Source organism: Merops nubicus, unplaced genomic scaffold (genome assembly GCF_000691845.1).
Source record: "Merops nubicus isolate BGI_N331 unplaced genomic scaffold, ASM69184v1 scaffold30747, whole genome shotgun sequence".
NCBI classification, from domain to species: Eukaryota; Metazoa; Chordata; class Aves; order Coraciiformes; family Meropidae; genus Merops; species Merops nubicus.
Window position 1 is genome coordinate 1,597 of NW_008618857.1, and position 20,700 is coordinate 22,296.

The window sequence follows — 20,700 nt, forward strand, 5'->3', positions numbered from 1 at the left end:
ACATAGGATGTGTTGTTCTCTTCCAAATTGCCATTTTGGTGAAAGCGCTTTATTGTGAGAAAAATTTATTTTCCTTTATAGTTTTTAAAGGAAATGAACCAATAAAAATGCAGAATTGTCAGACTCTTGTTCATTTAAGTGAGCAACCAAGATGAAGAATAATAAAAGGTCATCAAGTCTGAAGCAATCCAAATAGCACAGTGATTTTGTGAGTGGTTCTAGTTTAATCACAAATGAAGGTCTCTCTGACAATATTCTCGTTGCCTCTATTTCCTCAGCAACAACAGCTTCCTCAAAAAACTATTCATTCTTACAAAACAATTTTTATCTAAAGCTCTCAAGAACTTTTACTCAACAAAGCAAAACAAATGCTCCCTCTTTCTAAATAAAGATGGATGGAGGAATAAATCCAAGGCCATGGAGGGAAAGACAGGGCGAGGACCTATAGCCATGCTGCTTAGCTTTACATCCAGTTTTCTATGCAACAATTGCTTCCGCGAAATAATACAGGATCTCATTACTCAGAGTATTAAGCTTGAAAGCAGGGAATAAAACAGAAGTGTTTCAGAAACAACAGATTTCAAGTGTTCCCATACATATGTTCCCACCCAGAGAGTCGGTATAGGAGTCAGATGCAAAAAGTCCTTACTATACAAACCACAATCCTAAAAACCCTGTTAAAGATCTTCTTCCAATACCCACTTAGACACTCTTAACTGCACAAGAATGGTTGTTTTCTGCTGTTACTGTTCTGAAAAAGAACTGGTGTTCACTATGGTGATGTGTACAATGATGTTGAGGCATTTGAGCACAGGATTTATTCATCTTAGATCTACAATTGCTCAAGGAAGGCTGAACAGGATAGCAGGAGACAGAAAGGGTTAAACTTAGTATAGTGTCCTCCAGATATGTATCACTTAACATATTCTGTATTGGCAAACACTACAGGGTACTGTGCAGACAGGCTGTCTAAAAAATGCCCTCAAATCAATCAGCCCCTGCCCTCCCATTTCAGTCTACAAGCCACAAGACTTCTATCAGCATACAGCAGTTTAGTAAGCGCTGATTAGCAAGTTATGTAGAGGTTCAATCTCAGAAACAGGCACATTAAAACAGCAAGTTCTCATTATTTCAGTAATACGGAAAACATTAGTCACCTGCCTTTCATGTACATTCCATTAAGCTATGTTTGTACCCTCAGAACCTCGGAATTCCAATCAAGAAATCCAATAAACAGTGTAGTGTTTATTTTATATTGAACAACTATAACCCTGTACTAAACACAGGAGAAAGCCAAAACACCTTTTCCCTCCCTCTGTGCCTCTCTCCTGACTTCATCCTAGCATTGGGGATCCAAAATCTTTTACCAATTAAAGGTGCTTCCCCCTGTATTTTATGCAGTAACAGACCAACTTTGAATTCTCACTTTGCCCCCTTCAGAATTTGACATTTCAGACTACTGTTAACTTAGCTGGCAAGAAAAAACAGTTGATTTACAGAGAGGAAAAGTCAACAGCCAGGAGGAGTCAAGAGGAAGGATGGACACAGAGCAGATTTTAGGCATAACTATACTGTAATGAAACCAATGACTGTGGCACTGTCTGCAATTCTCTTAGGCCAATAATTGCAATACCAGCATTATAGAGCTCATTATAGTCAGAAAGGCTCTCATAAGAAAAAAAAAAGTTATTCCACACTGAGCATCTTATTTCCATAATTTTACAATACCAGGACTCAAGACAGTTCATTTAAGGCTAACTCTAACCTCACAGTGCTGCTCTGCAATCCTCATTCTGTGCTGCAGCAGAATCATATCCTTTGGTGCACTGCCACAGCTGATACCACGGGGTACACCAGCCTAGCTTCTACTGTTGTCCCTTCTACCAGCCTACCCATGTACAAACATACAGATAAGCAGGTAATTTTTTTTTTTCCTTACATCTCAAAAATGTATTAGAATTGCTATATGATCTCTTTCAAATCATTAGGTCTCTCCACCACAACCCCACTTATGTAATTGATTCACTTTTTAAATAAGTAAAATTACTAATTTTCTCTTACTGTAAGATTCCTGAAGTGTTCTGAAAGACCAATGCCTGGCCAAGAAGGTGGTCTTGTTTATTCAACTCCAATGTAGTTTTGGTTTTGTATTGAATCAAGCTGAGTAAGAACATACCTCTTCCTTTCCAAGGTTTTTCAGATGATCCAGGATCTGTGCTATCACTGTTTCACAGAGTTTATTAATTTCAGCCAGGAACTTGGAGTCTCCACCATACAGGGTATCATTGGAATCAACTGCAGAGATAAATTCAAGCTTAGGTCTGGCTAAAGAGCTATGCATTTGTTTGCTGCTGAAAACACCAACTTTTTTTTTTTTTTCCCATTTTTGTATCTATCTTCATATTTATGTATCTTCATTTTAAGAAGCTAAGGTACCTGGTCCACCTAGAAAGAAAACCATCATCCAACTACAGTGAAAAAATTACTAATTTATATTTCCATGCTTCTCTCCATTGAAATCTGATTAATTTAGATTTCTTATCTCAGGATTATGCAGCTATTTTGGTCATATAAAAAATGGAGTCAAAGAGCAAGCAGCTAAACCATGCTTCCTTACAGAATTTGAACAGCAGATTTACTACGGAGTTGTTGTTCAACAGACAACTTCTTTCTGTGTTGCTAACTGCAAGAGATACTTCGTCATGGTTGATAACTCTGACAGACTATTCTCCAGAAGAACTGCAAAATATGTTTCAGCCTGTCTCCTTGTGAAAGTCCTGTGCAGCTAAAAGAAAAAGCCAAACTAGCCTGGCCTCTCAGACTAACTAATCTTGCTAGTTGGCTCTAAAAGACTCAAATATTATGCTACCTTACCTCTCTATTATCAGAAGGCTAACACTCCAAGTTTATAACATATCAAAATGTTATTACAAAAAGACTACAGCCATTTTCTAAAATGCAGAATCTTTAGAATATTTTTCTAGCTATTCTGAAGAGTTTTTTATATTACCACTACAGTTTCCAAAACTGAAAGCCTGCTTTCAAAACAGCAAACGCATAATTTAAATAATGAAGACTAGACATTGTTTTTAAAACAGGAGTTAATAAATTTGAATGAAACACCAACAAGTATAAATCAAGTTGATATTTTAGACTAAATGAAAACCCTCCATATGTCTAAAGTTCTAATATTTACTTGAAAAATCCACAGTTCTAAGTATTTGCACCAACACCACCAGAAACAAAGTAAACCACTGTGCACACTTCAAAGAACAGACTGTACATCTGTTCGGGAGCTACTCCTCTGATTATTTTAAGTTACAATATCTGGACCTGCATAGGAAAATAATCCGTTCCGTAAGATTGACTACCACTGACCTTCATGAACTAGGTGCAGTGATAACACAATACTACAAATTGGATGGTGGAACACAAGGATCCAGAGCCACCCTTATGTTTTACCTTTATCTACATGGTAGATATATGCTTCTTGAGTCATGGCAGACAGCAGATGCAAAACATTAGTATAAATCCTGACTTTGTCATCACTGTTATCCTCCCAAGTATAATCCTGGATCACATTTAGTAATCCCCGCACAAGAAACAACACTCCTTGTTCTGGATGGTCCTACAGGAAAAAAAAAAAAAAAAAAAAAAAAAAAAAGTCAAAACCAACAACATCCAAACAAAAATGTGATTACCTGCAGTCATTCAGGGGTTTAGAGGTACAATATTAGCTCTATAAAAGCAAAAACTCCAATTAAAGCCAACAACTACTTCTCTAAACTGTGCTTCCTGCAAATGCTTTTAAAATTTTCTTCCAGTTTCCTTCTAAAATGCCCATTTGACCCATAATCATAACCTTGATCCAGGCAGCCTCCACAGGCAAACTTTGAAATGCTTTTTTTTCTAGTCATGGCGGAATAGTACCAAATTGTCAGCTTCTTAACAGCTAAGCCTCTAAAATTAAACACACTGGGTAGATTTAATTAAAATAATGTTGGTAAGCTACAGAAACAAGTATATCACTCATATAATTACAAGTTACAGAAGAACACCTACATTGGGAAGTCAAAGTTACAAAGTTTTAATATGAAAGGAATATAAAGACATCTGCTTTACATAAGCTGTGAGTTTCTGAAAGCAGTTTTAGTACTGCACCCAGCAGTCAGTGGACAGCAATGACACGTCACAGTGGCCGTTAGCCCTTCCCTTCTAACCACACAGCACCTCCACACTGCTGAACACGCATGGTTCAGAGAGGACTAGAGCTGTTCACAGCAGGAGGTTTCCACTGCAGTGAAATCTTGAGAAAGGTGCTGCTGAAAGAGTCAGTGCTGTACCTCTACCTTCAAACAATTGTTCTGCTCCAAAGTTTGCACTGTGGTGAGTGATTCTGCAGACAATGAGCAAATCAGTTCAGTTTGCTCATGGAAAACTAACCACTCCATCTCCCAGTCCCAAAAGCTCTGTTTACTCTAAATTTTTAAATAGGAAATTCAAAATAATCTACCAGCCTATGTGCTATTCATACACACATAACTTACCGGAACAACTAATAATGTGGAAAAAAAGTTACAAAGGAATTCCAGGAGGAAGGCATCAGAAGGTCGCATCTTTCCATCTACACTGATCATTTTTGGCACTTCAGGAACAAGGCTCACTGCAGCTTTGAAAAGAGCATCAGCTACAAAACAACAACAAAAAAAACCCCAGTTGTTGTATTATCATTCCAACTGTGATGGCAGTCCTGCCTGTGGCCCAGTGATTGCTTCAGGTTTGTTTTGAGTAGACTAGAGCAAACGCGTATGCTTAACTGCAAAGAAGCTCAAGACTCAGCAGTCAATATGTGGCGATTCCAGTGATGCTGTTTGTTCAAAAGAAGTCACCACACCACTTCAGACTTCTGAAATTACAGTTCTTTGCCTTTGCTTAACAAGAGAACACCACTGTTTCAAATATATTGCATATATAATAAAATAAAATTAACATATGATTCAAAATTGGCTTAAGAAGTGCTTATGCAAGGAGAGTAAAGAATTCAAAGGGGGGGGAAGATCATGCTAGCTTGCTCATGAATTTGTTCACAAAACACTGTTAAAGCTATAAGGAAGTACAGATATTTCTCTAAACATTTACAGTCATTAAAACTAAAATACTAATAGCATTAGTATTTTAATATAGAGGTATTGCTGGCTACTTAGATGATTCTTTCCAAGAATCACAATACAGGAATTTCAGAAACCATCCATCATGATTGCCTTGGCAAAATAGCTACTAAGAGGTTTTTCATAACTCTTTACTATATATCTAATCCTACAAAAAACAAACAAACAAGCACTAGAACATCTATTCCTTAGATTATTAAGTTAATACTCACAAATAAAAAAAAAACACACCAAAAAACCCCCAGACTTTTCTTCTTACCCCTATAAATGCCAAGAGTTCACAAAAAAAATTTCTGACAGCATCATTCTATTGTACTTTCTTTGCTACATTTCAAAGTATCCAAATCTCACTCAAGACATTTAGCCATGAAAACATCCTTCAGAATTAATACTATATCTTTATTTTACAGGAACAGAGATTGAGGACATGAAATCAAATTTTAGCAATGAGAAAAAGAGAACCTTTGGTGAAAGCCAAGAGGTGTTACATGGCCGGGATGAAGATATCACTAACAGGCATGCATGGGCACTTCCAGGAGTGCTGCTTGCCCTGGAAAAATTCATTTGAGCACATGAGACTCCAAGCAAATTTACTAAATATAGTACCAACTGATATCTAATTTAAGCTTATGAGGAATACCAGGGAAACATGTGCTTTGGAAAAACTGTAATTCTTCTGGACTCATTTCTTTTCAGCACACAACTGCTCAAGCCCTTCTGAACATTTCAGTGCTTAGAATGCAGACCCTTTCACTCAAATGTCACACTTCCTTCTATTCCAGACATTTATTTTGATGTTTAAAATAAATAAAAAACATTCTTTCACAACATAAAAGTTTACTCAGTTAACTAAATGGTAGGCAAGTAATCTTTCTCTGAGCTTTGTTAGAGGAAGTAAAGCAGCAGCAGATGTTCACTCTAGCACAAGTACATGGATTGCTGTCACTTTCACAGTTGTCTCAGCAGAAAAAAAGTGCATGCCCCACATCACCATATAATAAAAACATGTGACCAAACAAATGAAAAAATGTGTCTCATAAAATAGTCTGCATACCAAAGTACCCATGTCTGTGCAGAGAATACTCCTGCCTTCTTAACTTATTTCATAATGAGCCAGGAATGATCTGTGCAGCAATCAATCTCCGCAATGAAACAGAAAGAGCTGCCAAGTACCTCACCTCAGTTTACTGCCTGCTCTCTCTGCAGTTACAGTCCTAAATGTTCTCCTCTAAATTTTTGCCATAGCACAGACCTGAACTCCTTATCTTCACTGTGGATAACAGCAATTTGATCCAATTTACTCTTCTTGACTCCTGCCACTGCTGTGAATGAAAGCTGCCTTCTCACCTGGTTGAACACATTCAGAGACATGAGCTCCCTCCATACACCTGCTCGTGAGAGCAGCAAGCTCAGCTCCTCTGCAGGCAAGTGCTGTAGGCAAGGAGGAGAGGCCCATCCAGCTCAGCAGCCCTGCCCGTGCTGCCACAAACTCCTCTCCACTCCCACCTTCTTCTTCTTCCCTACCCACAGCAGTCAGCAAGCTGCTGCCTCCCTGCCCTCGCCTCGCCACTGCCGCAGGGCTGTGGTTGCTGTGCAAGCCCCTCCAGACTGTTGCTATCTCAGCACAACAGGGTGAACGTGGAGCTCTTGCCATCACAGTTTTAATTCTTTAATAAAGCATAAAAACAATCAGTATTTCCTATTAATATAGAGATATTTTCTTTGGTACATCCACAAGTACTGGCAAAGGAGAATACGTTCATTTTGCTACGAATCCAACTAATCTGTGCTAACCATAAAATGGTTCTTACACTGAAACACTAAAAGCACATCCAAGGTATATGTGTCTTATAAGAAGCAAAAATAAATTCACATTAATGCAAAGGTTTTATTGGAGAATTTGCAGAAAACTGTCCTCCAAACACTACCATGCTATTCACACGTGGAGAGGTGTCATGTGCATCACATGCTCTGAGTTTGGAGGAATGTTCACCAAATAGGTTGTCACAGATGTGCTATTTTCTTAACACATATGAAATGAGCATCAGTATTTAATTCTGAATTACACTAATTATGAAGTTACACATTAGTGCTTTCTCTGTAACTTCTAAAAGTCAGTTTGCAAGGCTATTACTGTAGATATGTTTCAAGAGAAAACAATACACCCACTTTTCTTGGCTTCCAAAAGGTATAATGAACCACTTAAAGAGCACCAAAACCCACAATGCCACGTTCTCAACTAAAAAAAAAAAAAAAAAAAAAAAAGACTTTCTGGTGAAGTATGTTCTTTTCTTATGTGCCTGAAGTACGATACTGCTTCTAGAGTCACTGTGAAGTTGGATAAGGGGAGAGCAGCCTACGCATTACAACAAATCATCATGATAAAGCCTTCCCAGACTGGCGTTAATATCTTGTGCAGTGCTCCGAACATGACATACTTCATGCTTCGCTAAACTTATCCTTTCACAGCAGCTCCTTCATTTTGGTTGACCATAATCCTATAAATCTTTCCCTTGAGCATACATGCTGACCTTCAGGCTACAGAAACTTAAGTGTCTTGGATATCCAAGTCAGCACTTCCAGTAATACCCTCTTACAGAAAAAGCAAGTGAAATTGGTATTGAATGTTGTGCTGTTGTCAAAATTCACAATGGTACACACACACATTTATATGTATGTACCTCCATATATTTCTATGCATCAATCTCTCTACATATAAAAATTTAGCTTACATTGTATTTGCTGCATCTATGGTAGTCAATTAAACTGCACTAACTTAATATTTCAGGCAGGCAAAAAAACCAAGGAGGAACAAAGCCATTAGAGATGGGAAAACAAGCTTCTTAAGTCCACATTCAAAGAGCAAAAGGGAGTGAGCTTGACATACCTACACAAACTATTTTTAGTCATAGATATAATTACACAAGGCTAAGTCCACCCAAAGGACAAAACCAGGGACTGTACAAAGTCTTCTGCATCCATGTCACCTTCGTGTCCTACAACACTGTCAAGCATAATTTATTACTCCAAAGATGTTGCTTCCACATCCGACAGATGTAGGAAATTTAATGAAGCCTCATACTCCAGTGCAAAAAATTAATGGAAAGCAAGCTTGGGTTTTTTCGGTGTTTTTTTCTGTTAAATGAATTAAGACATTACTGCTTTAATGATCAAGCACTCCTCCCCCTTACATTGATGAGGTCACTGTAAGAGTTTTGCCACATTTTTGAAATGTGTTTTCCCCTTGAGCTGTTGCACAATCTTTGTCTTAAAATACATCATTGCCAATCCAGAAACTACAAGGAATTATTTGAAGTAATAAAGATGACATAAGTGAATGAACATGCTGCTGCTTTGTGAACTGGAATGTACTATGTAAATTCATACTATTTCATACTATAACTTTACTGCAGCTAATAATGTGGATGAAGCTTGCTAGTACTAGTTTTAGGAATAACTTGATTATAGATTACTAGCAAGTCCTTATTACATCCAAAGGCATAGAAACATAAGTGGAATGGAAGATTCATAGAGGGAGATCATACAGTATGAGCAAGAACACTAAATACAAGATGTTGTATTCATAAGCAGCAATAAAAATTTTTACAGTGGATTGAAACAATTATTGTGTGCCTTCAGGTTTTGCAGAAAGACATGTCCTTACAATGAGCTGGGAGGTGACAGTGTTTGCAGACTAGTCTGGAACATGACTGCAAAGAATCACAGATGGGTCTCATGATTCTGAGCAATAAAGCAACAGATGAAATCTAATATTAGTAAGGCACGCAGGGAAAGGAACAGCCCTTGGTATAACTGTAGAAAGATGGTCTCTATACAGGCTATTTACACTCATGAAAGATTTTAGTCATCATAGTTTCCTGAAAACTACATCCTAAACAGATTTTGAAAAGGCAAGGCAAATATAAGAATTATTAAGACAGTAATGGAAACCTGAGGTGTCACTGTATCACTTCTATACTTGTTCTGTATAGCTGGAATACAGTTCTGATTCTGTGATTCTGTGATCTTCCAATTTCCAAAAGGATAAAAAGAAGATTAAAAAGGTGCTAAGGCAAGGAATCATTTCCTTATTAGAAAAGGCCAAACTGACACAAATTCTTCAGGAACTTATCAACTCTATCTCATAGGTACCATGCAGAAAATGAATCCAGAAGAACTGAATTTTTCACAGTATCACTAGTAGATCAGCTGCATGTACTGAAAAACTCAGCTAACATTTAAAAAACATACAGAAATAAATCCCTACGTAGTAGATATCCAAGTAGCATGTAACTGTGGAACTCACTGTCACATGAAGTTACAAAGGCCAAAAAGTAAAAACTGATTAAAAAAATTGAATTCCTATGGATTTGTCCATCTATTTAATAAACAGCATGGTCCATAAGCAGCCTTTGTTGAAGGATGTATTGAGATCACCTACAGCTGAAAGCTAGGAAGCATCATTCTATATTATTGTTTCCTGTATGTTCCCTTAGTAGATGATACTAGACACTTCCAAAAACAGGTCATGGTCTAGACAGACTTGAAGAACTGACAAACCGATATGAAATGCTAGTCTGAAAAGTTTACAGAGATGTCATCTGTCTTACATCATAAAAAAAAGCTATTGGCTGGAATAAAGAGAGGAACAAGAAAAAGCTCAGTGAACAGGTGAAGCTTCCAGCTGTGGAAATCCCAGATAACAGTACAAGTCATAATTTTGTTCAAATAAAGCCACATTTAGTATCACTAGTAAGGAACACAGTACTTAATGAATTTCTCCCAAGGCTACCTTGCTGCCTTCAAGGCAATTAATATTTAAAAAGTTAACAGCAACAGCATATACCAATCTCACCAGTGAAGCGTGAGCCAAGCAGTCCCAAAATCTGTAACTGAGAAAATCACTTTGGGTTCTTATTTCTCTAAATTCTTTACCTCAAATTCTCTCTCTTTATATTCTATTCATATTCTTCAGATCTATAAAGATTTTTAGTAGATTAGGAAGGAATAATAAAAATTGTTATCTAATGCTACTGAGAAAATACACCAAAACATTATTAGACTAAGATTAAAAATTACTTATTAGATATTCAATACCACACTTTCTACAAAGCATGGCTGAAGTCTGTCATATTTAGAGAAAATTAATGGAAAATTAACATTTTCCAAAGTAGAATGTAAATTCCTTTTGTAATCCTTTTGAAACTGTGTTTCAGCTACATTTGAAGAACAGAACAAATATCTAGAAGTACATTAAGCACTATATGCTCCAGAGTTAAAATATGCATTTGCTAAAAAACTAAAGATCTGTCTCTGATGATTTGGGGTACAAAGACTCTCCAATTTCATAGCTTTTTATTTGACAATACCCCACTGAAATTAGTCACACAAAATCAGTTGAATTGCTTTATTCACTCAGCATGTTACTTCTGAAGTGAGGCAAGGATTTCAAAGCCTTTAAACTAAAAAAGCTGCTCAACACACATTACCAGCAAGTTGCATCATGTCTACCCACCTGCCGAATGCTGTGACCAACAGTTAAAAAAATAGTGCTCTCTGTTTTTTGACAGGCAAAAGCAGCACTTCCATGGGGAGGAAACATGTGCAAGTAAAGTAATATCTATATCTCAAAAATCCAGAAGAGTGACACAGTGGAGCATGCATTTAATCTCAATTTAGTCCAAGCACTCCCTGTGACAGAAAGCATGACTGATGAGAATTTACTATTCTATTTTGGCAGCATGCACTGTTCTGTGGCTCAGTTTGAAAAAAAAAAAAAAAAAAAGAAAAGCACATCTCTGTAAAATCTAGCATCTTCCTTTCTAAGGTGGGCCCTTAACAGGCTCTCCAGAGGTACAAACTATTCACCCAGGACATCACCTAAAACATTCTGAACATAATTACAGATTCATTTTCTTCAAAGCAACTCTAGGGAATTGCATACAAAAAGAGACAATTATCATGTTTAATACATGTTGAACAGCACACCTGGACAGATGTTCATCACTGTAAATACTGGACTTTTCATGAGCCTATAAATTTGTATTTCTGACCCAATTTTACTGTATTAAAGAAAATATATTCCGAGAAAAATTACAATTATATTTTTCTAATACTGAAGTATTTGGGTGAACTCAAACAAGCATCACAGGGCTGCTTTGATTAACAGAGTTCCAAATTCCATCAGGTAAGGCTCTGATTTGATAGAGGAAACTGGAACAATGAGACACTAGGCCTGATGTTCTGCCACCAATGCCCCTGGAGACTGGGAATGAGGCAAACCCCAAACTCCTCCAGTTATAAGCAGATTAGCTGTGGCTGTCCAGTCGTTAGTAGTTTATGACAGCAATCATCAGACTGGCAAACTTTATTTACTGTTATGACCTGCACATCATCTTTATGAAGAAGGAATGTTTTCAACTCCCCTTATCTACCCCAGCAGGTAATTTTACTCCATTTTCAAGATAGACACACTGACAATTTAGATAAATCTTCCTATTGCAAACAGAAGTCCTGTGAAATTTAATTTTGTTATATTTTTAAGTGAAAACAACTCACTGAAGCAGCTAGACTCCCTGTAGTAACTTTAAAAAAAAAAAAAAATCAAAGAATATAACTCACTAAAAACAACAGCTGGAATCTTTAAAGATAAACTGCATGCATGTGGACAGATGCATGCCCTACTACTGACTGGCTTATCAGATCAGGTACATTACCTTTCAGTTTTATTTCTCGTCCCAATTTTAAACTGATTAAGCTAATCCAAATCAGCATGAAATAAAGGTTACACAAGGCACAATTTTACTTCCTAGCTAATGCTATCTTTAATTTCATGCTCTTAAAACTTCACTTCATGCTGCATTGGTTTTAGTAGATCAGCATCTAATTGGCATCAGTTAACTCAGTTAACTGACAGGATTTAAATTTGCTGTTATGAATTAATCAGTACTACTTATACAGATGAAACGCATTCAGTTGAGATTCAGATTAAACTGTTAAAAGTAACTTTCAAGGACACATCATCCAGCTATAATACATCAGAATATGCAAAGACAGTTCATGAAAAATTTCTTAAGACTGATGTCACTGTTGCCTAATTGGTTAACACATGGTAAATTGCTTATGCAAGTGTCATGTCTCGGAATACAAATTATGCTTTTCCAAGGAGGCAAAAAAGTGTATAACACTAAAACCTTGGTAAATGAAGTGAGTTACTCAACACCAGAGTTTTGCATATGTTTAATTTCAACAAAAGCTGGCATGGACCAAATGCTCTTCTCTCTAACTTGTGGGTCTACAGTTCAGGAGACAGTGGTTAATAAATACATGCTTTAGAAGCAGACTTCCTAATACTTTGCATATACCTGCTACCTTAAAAAATTTCAGAAGGGGGATCCTGTTCATTGTTTAGTGAGTGCACTGTGCTCACATGTCAAACAACAGCTGTGCACATTTATAAACTCTCCCACTGAAAAATCTGGATAATTGTTGAGGCCCAGGAGTTTCACTCAGACAAGATTTTGATCACAAAAAATAGTGGAGAACCAGTTTATAAAATGAAAGGTTATTAAATCACATAATTGGTCCCAACACAGGCAGGGCATAGTCATCAAAAGACAATATTACAAAAAAAACTGCTCTGGGTTTTCTTCCAACAAGAGATGTACTGCAAGACAGCAACATAAACAAAAATTGACAGAAGGGATAACGTAAACTGGTCAATTAAACGAAACACCACAGGGAGAAAAAACTAGTCCATTTTTTGTAAACTCTGTTATCTACAAAGAAATTGCATAGTACTAATTGCACAACAACAGACTTTGCGGATCTTTTATTTGCACAACATACTTGCACACAACAGCCAGCTTTACTCTAAATCCCTCTGCTTTGCTGTATGGGCAGCATCAGAACCAAAACAAAGAAATACAACAGTCACCCTGTACTAAAAAATCTTAATCAGCATCCTAAATCAGCTTCCTAAATCAGCTTGTTTGTGCAGCTGGAACTTACTGGTAAATGTAGAGCTTGGAAAACAAGCCCTCGTGAAGAAGCACAGAGCTAAAACAAAGAATTAACAGCCACAACAAAAGATGTTGCAAAGTAATCCAATTTATTACTCTCACAGCTCCACTGAAAACATGTAAAGAAAAAGCATTTAACATTGGAAAGCAAGCATTTTAAGTCAGTATTAAAATGGCAAAACCAAGTAGAATGACATCACTTTAAAAAGGAAAAAAAAGATAGTGCAAACAGTTAAAAGTATAAGACGACTTTCAGAATAGGTAACTGTATTCCACTTTTAATATGATGTTGTTCCCGTTCATATCACATGGTGATACAGGCTTAATATTCCTTTTGGTGCCAGAGTAGCTAAATTTTTTTTCCCCAAATCACTATTGTCAGAATTTCCAATTACTTAAGACTGAGCTAACCCAATAGCTAAAACCTGTACTCAGGCCCTGGTTCAATCAATAATTCAGATCAAAAAAAAAAGAAAAAATATTTTTCAACCTTCATATTATCTGGTATTACTCCACAGTTTCACTCTGATATAGTGGCATATTTTCTTATCCAAGCATTTATCACACATGTGCTTTGATAGCAAGTTTCTGGTGTCATTGACCTAAGTTTCAATTCTTGTCCAGCTTGTCACAGGATTTTGTCAGTCTGCAAAGCAGACAGATGAACTAGTTTTTTTCCACAGTCATAATAAAGCACATCATTTGTGATTTGAGTGCTTGCATAATTATGCATTAGAAAAACATTCTATGCTTTCCATAATATCTAAGTAATTTAGGACAACATACCTCATAGCCATAACTATGTCAGTTAGAGTCATAGCTGCCTTTTTAGATCACAGGATTAGTGTTCGAATTTAAGAGTTGCTTTAATATGACAAGTTTTCACTGTAACAGTGCTTGAAACAGGGCTGTATTTTGATGACTTCATAAATACACTTATATGGCTTATGATTTCAATGAAGCTATTATTCATAGTTAGAAATACTTCTGAAATAGGAGAACTTTCAAGTAGACAAATTCATGCCTTACCTTGTGAAAGGCACTGATTTGCCAGAGCAACCTGTCCAGAGTGTAGATACAGATTAAGCTGTGTGAAGATACCACTCAGAGAGGGAATTGTAATGAAGCAGAAGGCAACACAAGCCTAAAGTAAATTAAAAAATGAAACTGAAGAAAATTTCTAACTCACAGTTACAGCATCATTACTGATTTTATACACAAGTAGGAGTCAAAATTTGTAAGTCATTTTTGGGAAGGACTTTCAATAAAATCAAACATTATGTGAAGTCCAAAATAATAAATTTCAAATTATTCATTATTATGTTATAATTATTGACAATATTTATTATTATTATTGATAATTAGTAGTAGTGGTAGTAGTAGATTAGCTCAAAGCTGACTCTAGCTCAAAAATGTCCCCTCTCCTCAGGCAACTAACTTTCAGCTCAAGACCAAAATCCACTGGAAAGGCAGACTACTTGTCCTCGGGAGCAAGCCATCTGTCAAACTGGTCAAAGCAGGTACAGCATGCTGCAGCTTTAGACCTTCTGGAGAAGCCCAAACACCTAGATAGAGTAAGTAACTCCTACACAAACAGACATCAGCCAGTGTCACCCTAGATATCCTTTGTCCAGACCATCACACAGAGATGCCATTAACAAAAAAACATTTGTTAATGGTAACATACGAAAACACCTTCCCAACACATGAAGAGGTCTTAGCTGCTGTATTTCAGGTGAGAAGAGAATAACACAAGTAACTTGCATAGTCCACGCATAGTTCAAAGCTTATTTGACTCGATAAAGACTCAGAGGCACTAAAGCCAAAATGAGCAACTTCATTTGAAATTCAGATATTGATTTCAGCATATAAACACTGATATCATGAGACAGAAGTTCAAACAATCTTTTCCCTCTATTTCACATTCTCTTTGTGACTGAGTTACAACAAAATTAAGTATTTTATTTCAAATATAATTTGAAAATCTGTGCTTTCTAGAATTCACACAAACACCTCTCCAAGGAACCTTCCTTTGGAGAGAGAGTCAATCTTGCTGGTCTTTTTTTAACACTAAACTGCTACTAGATGCTTTGGGTCTTCTTCTTCTTAAATGGAAGCATTTGCCTTTAGAGAGTGAAGATCAAGGTAAGGAGACTACAAACAGTGTCAAAAAATACTAACATACCAGTTTTGCAAAAATCATACACTTAGGCAGCAGCAGATAGTAGTATCTGCTAAGAAGGCAGGCTCAAAGCTTATTAGAGTCAGACCTACCCTGACAAATGCAGCAGTCTTTCTGGAATGATTTCCTTTCATCACCCTTCTTGTCTCCATTGCTAGCTGGTTCACAGACTACACATAAAAAACAAAAGCAAAAGATTTATTAGGTCAGCAGCAAATAAACTGCATGTTTTTCTGCATATATTTAGAGAAAAGAGCTATCAGAATGGCCCCCAATATGGCATGTCCTCACTGTACTATTCATTTTTTACTTGGAGAATTTTAGTGACTGTTCCTTAAAGCAAATATAATTCTGAAGGTTTGTGAAGGTAGACTTGTTGATTTATTCAAGGCTTTAAATCACCCCTTGCTTCCCAGCTATAGTGCTATCATCACCTCCCTCCTGGTAAAATAATTTATTGCTAACACACTTATTAAAAAATCAAAACCAAAATAATAAAAGGAATTAAGAGAAGATACAAAGTTGCAAACAAATCAGGTGCAGCTAATGCTTACCTGACACGTGACTTGATACAGAAAAGAGACTGACCTTCCAAACACAGCAGGACTCTGCCTATATCTGCAGCCAGACACAGTCTAATCTTTACTAGACAGAGGATTACAGAAGACAGAACCCAAATTCTGAATGCACAGAAGTGCTATTTATTTTATTAGACATGAAATCTCTTGCAAGATAGCCAGTCATCTTTGCTGTAATGACAGCATGCATGTCTGTCAAGCAAGAACTTCAGAAAGGTTTGGGTGATAAAATGAGAGATGAGATCAAAGTCTACTTTAAAAACGCCTGATAAAAAAAGACTTCAGATTTATTTTTACAAAGACCAATAATTTGGGCAGGGAATGGGAGAACTGCAAATACTATCAAGATAATGTAGATAAATTGTAGCTTACATGAATCAGCTGGACTAGAACAGGCTCCAGATTGCAAAACATTGACCTGGCTTCAACGTAGAAACTCAGCTGCTGTTCAAAGTCACGGCCAAATGAAACCTACAAAAAAAAAACCCCACCACACCAGATTTTACCATTTGAGGCCATTAACTTTAAGAAATACAAAGTTGCATGAAGGTAAACCACATATATTCAAAAGTCAAAATCCCTGTATGTTGGCAAGAAAAAACCTCCACCCTTACCAACAAAACAGCACCTGGAGTATCACTGTCCTCTTAACTGTCTGCTTTCCAATAGTTAACCTTCAGGGAAACTTAATACGTTTTGCTGCAGTTTTTTTGCCCATTACTCCACATGATCTTCTAATTTACAGATCAGGTATTCATCAAGAAAAAAAACCTTAAATTCTAGATTTGTGAAGTGCTTTCAAAACTAACAAAACTCTTGATTCTTCACAGAATAGGGAAAAAGGCTTGGTATAGAGAATATTTAAAAAAGCAAACAAAACCAAACCAAACAAGAAAAAAATAGATCAGTGAATCTGTAATCAGATTCCTGTAATTACTGGTTGATGAAGGGCCTCCAAGAGAAATTAGCATTTTCCTAACTAGGTATACCAGTAAGGAAAGCAGCTTTTCCTTGAGTTTGGCGGGTATAGACATGCCTACATAGCATGGCAAAAGCCTGCAACTTTGCATGCTGGCAGGAAAGGAGTAAAAAATCAAGCCTTGTGTGAGAACAACCTACTTCCAACCCTCCAGATTTTCAAAAACCAAGTGCTGTCAGCTGGAGTGTCTCAGCTGTCAGTTAAAAACATGGGAAGAGAAACAGTCTCCAGGCAGTTTACATTTATGTATTCAAATGGATTTTTTTTTTTCTAATAGAAGTAAAGGTTGCATTATTTATTATTTTTCAAGCCACGTGCAAAAGAAGTTTTTACAGAATTAAAATTACATTTAATCCATACAGTGACAGATCAAAGGAACCACACCAGAAAACAAAGGACTGCTGCTTACATTACAGACAACTGTCTTTGCCTCTCCTCTATTTGTGCAACTCCTGATTCTTGAGCCCTAGTCTCAGGAAACCTTCGCTAAAAATATAAAATTTTCCACAAAAATCCCTGACTGTAAGGAGGACTGTTACAACTACTTTTGCCTCCACAACTTAACATGGTAGTTTAAAATCTATAACTTGTAAAAAAAGATTCTTTATTCCCCCTTAAACCAAGACACAGTAAAGCCACATCAAACATTATTCAATGTGGGAAATCCTCCTAAAGGAAAATATACAATATTATACCGCATATGAAGCCTAAAAATCAAAATTATATCCAATAGCAAATTATTACAGCTGAACACAACGCCACCACCTAGAGTTAAGTGCACAGAACTGAAAGAAAGAACAAAGAGGACAAGTACAGACAAAGCCTGTCAGCTCTATGTGAAAGAAAAGTCAAGCATTGAGACTACCTGTTTAGAAAATAAAAGAAGCATGAGAACATCTCCCTAAACCAACTTGACATGTCAAACACAACAGACAAGAACAAAAGATTTTATTGAGATGAGAGGGAGGGAAGGGTTAAAAATTAATTTCAAGTCAACACAACTTCAGTTTTTGTGGGACTACTAATTTGATGCTACAAATTATATTATTTGTAAATTAAACAGAGATGAGAGTAACATAACTAGAGCTCATTAAGCAGAACCTTATTCACACAAATCAGTGACCTCTCTGAAGCTGTAATAGGCAAGACTTTAATTGCCGTTTAACTTTTAAATACTTACCATGTTTTACATGAGATTAAAAAAACTGGCAGAAAATCCAAATAAATAAACAACGTGCACTTTAAACTTTCACGTTGCACCAGGCCAGCTTCAACACTGTGATATTTCTCTCAACACAGGCGTATTTATTTCACTACAATACAGTGTTTGGGGTTTTCAGTGCTTCTAAGCAAGTCAGAGAGCCTCTGATTCAGATACACAGGCACCTGATTCTCCTGGGGATCTCATGAAAATCTGAGCTATAAGGTACACCCCAACAGTTGCACACAATTGTCACTCACCATTTTTATGAATCCATTTATCAAAGCTGCTAACATTCTTTTCTCATCCTCAAGTGTTAGTGCACTACAAGAGAAAATGAATGCAGCAAATTTTAGAATACTGCTGATCTTATTTATCTGCAAAGGTTCAAGTGATACATACTAATTTATATAATGTTATGTCCATGTAAATATTTATTGCACACTAAGACCACTTTGGAACTGATTAGAAAAACCTAAAGAAATTAGTAAATCTATTCTTAGAAGAAATTTACCCTATTTAATGGGAAAAGCTTTTCAAATACATTTTAAATAGTTTCTGTCATAATGTATGCATTTTTGAAACTACATTAGTTTATTGGTTGTTCGGGTTTTTAGCTTGAGGGGTTTTGTTTTTTAACTAACCCTGCCACATAATTTAAAAAATTATCATCACCTTGTTACAGTGTTGCCTTTTTGATGTTTTAGTAAGAACTGAACTAAACTGATACATAAAAAGAGTTTCTTTTCAAGATTATCACAGATACCTATTCTATAGCAAGAGTCCAAATCTGATTTGAAACAAATTTGCATCACATGAAAATCCTGTAAGTCGAGCCTGTTTCATTGAAAACAAACGAACAAAAAGTTAAACTACAATTAACTAATACAATTTAATCCTTCCATTATTATATACTTGGCTCCAGCTTTGACCTTTAGTGTATCAGTTACCAATTTCCTAACTCAGACACCAGATGGGAAGAGAACAATAGTTTTGTTATACAAATTCAGTAAAGGAGGAAAGAAAATCTCAGCATGATTAGCTCATTAGTGCACTGCCAATCAAAAGAGTCAACTGATGGGCTCTGAAAGGCTCAGGAGACTTGTAATGAGATCTCTGGGTCAGTTATAGGTTTCCAGTTCAATTCTGAATCAGACCCCTACCAGTCTAAATGCTGTTATCCTCCAACAGCTGTTACAGGGGTCACCCAGACCTACAAAATGAGCTGGGAGTTTCCTGAACCAGGATGTAAAAAAAGACACAGGAGTTACTTTAAAATAGTTAGAATTTATGATGATTTGGCAATAAGAGATAGCACAACACAACCGTAATGAACATCATCCTATCTCAGCTAAAAGATCTGCTACTTTAAGGGATTTTAAGGATCCCAGTAAACTATCAAATTGTTCTGGCAAAATGTCAGTGGAAGCACCAAATATGGATACCCATAAATGGTCTGATTTTTTAAAATAAGCTGTTTTAGCTTCAATATATTGTTCTATTTAAAGGTTAAAGTGATTTTTAGCTCAAGATACAGTCAAATAAGGTGCTCTAACCCAAAATAAAGCACTCTAGCTGGTACAAATTGGAATTACATGCCAAATTTGACTTCTTTATTGGTAATAAATCTTGCATTCATGGCATAGCAAAGCTGAGAAAGTTTCAAGTTCCTTCACAGTGTCTGCCATACTAAGAGGCTCTGGGCTCAGAGTGCCATAAGAAATAGTGCCCTTAACAATTCTACTCAGCCCAAATCAGAAGCTAAAAGGATATCTTTGCTCTTAAGATCTAAAATGTGCAGCACTGTGATTCTGGCTCTATTTTCAGTCAGACAGACTTCTGTGTGATTTTTGCAAGTTACTTACAAACCACAATAGTTTTCCACAACTGCTATTCAAACAGTGAGGGTGGAGCAGGGCACCCAGGATCCCCTGCTACCTCAGCACTCAAAATTAAGGGGAGGATCTGGGGGTAAGATGTAGATGGTTCAAGAGCTTCTCCTCTGCTCTAGCTTCCCCTACTCAAGCTCCTAGAGATCTTCCATGTGTCCTTTCAAAAATTTCACACCCCTTTGTAACAGCTGAAAAAAGTGGCCCCCAAAAGGGTATAACTGAGTATAGCAATCTGTGCTTTAATAGCTACATATTGACTCAAATCTCAAAAATTGTTTTATTCATGATAACTCAAAGATTACATTGGTTTCACTCTCAAAGGTATTTTCAAAAGACTGGATTGTTTAGTGTCTGCTTCACTAGAGAACTCTACAAAACCATTGCCAGTTTCCTTTTAAAATTCTGCTTCAGTATTCAAAATACATCAGTAATTAAAGAGTAAATGGTACATGCAGCTACTTCACTGCACAGCTCTTCCCTCAGCACTAATTGGATTCATGTCTTAATCCACCATAAAACAAACAGCCTCACAAGTGTGAAACTGTACACAAAGCAGCCAAACTTTGCATCAACCATGATTATTAATATGACTAATTAGATCTTACTTCACAGAATCATGCATTGTCTTGCAGATATGCAGGAGAGCATTGAGTATAACAGGATCCCTTGTCGATTCCTG

At 36.6% G+C, this 20,700-nt stretch overlaps 1 protein-coding gene across 1 annotated transcript in view; it reads right to left on the reverse strand.

Annotated features, from left to right (window-relative positions):
* Positions 1-2,176: 2,176 nt before the first annotated feature.
* Positions 2,177-20,700, reverse strand: part of LOC103776107 (chromosome unknown open reading frame, human C16orf62) — a gene marked incomplete at its 3' end in the record, with an annotated part of 43,086 nt that continues 24,562 nt past the window's right edge. The window contains 8 exon segments of the mRNA XM_008943603.1: positions 2,177-2,295; positions 3,463-3,628; positions 4,548-4,687; positions 14,219-14,333; positions 15,464-15,541; positions 16,322-16,420; positions 18,390-18,453; positions 20,627-20,700. The exon segment at positions 20,627-20,700 is cut by the window's right edge and continues 15 nt beyond it. Coding sequence (XP_008941851.1) covers positions 2,177-2,295; positions 3,463-3,628; positions 4,548-4,687; positions 14,219-14,333; positions 15,464-15,541; positions 16,322-16,420; positions 18,390-18,453; positions 20,627-20,700 — 855 coding nt within the window.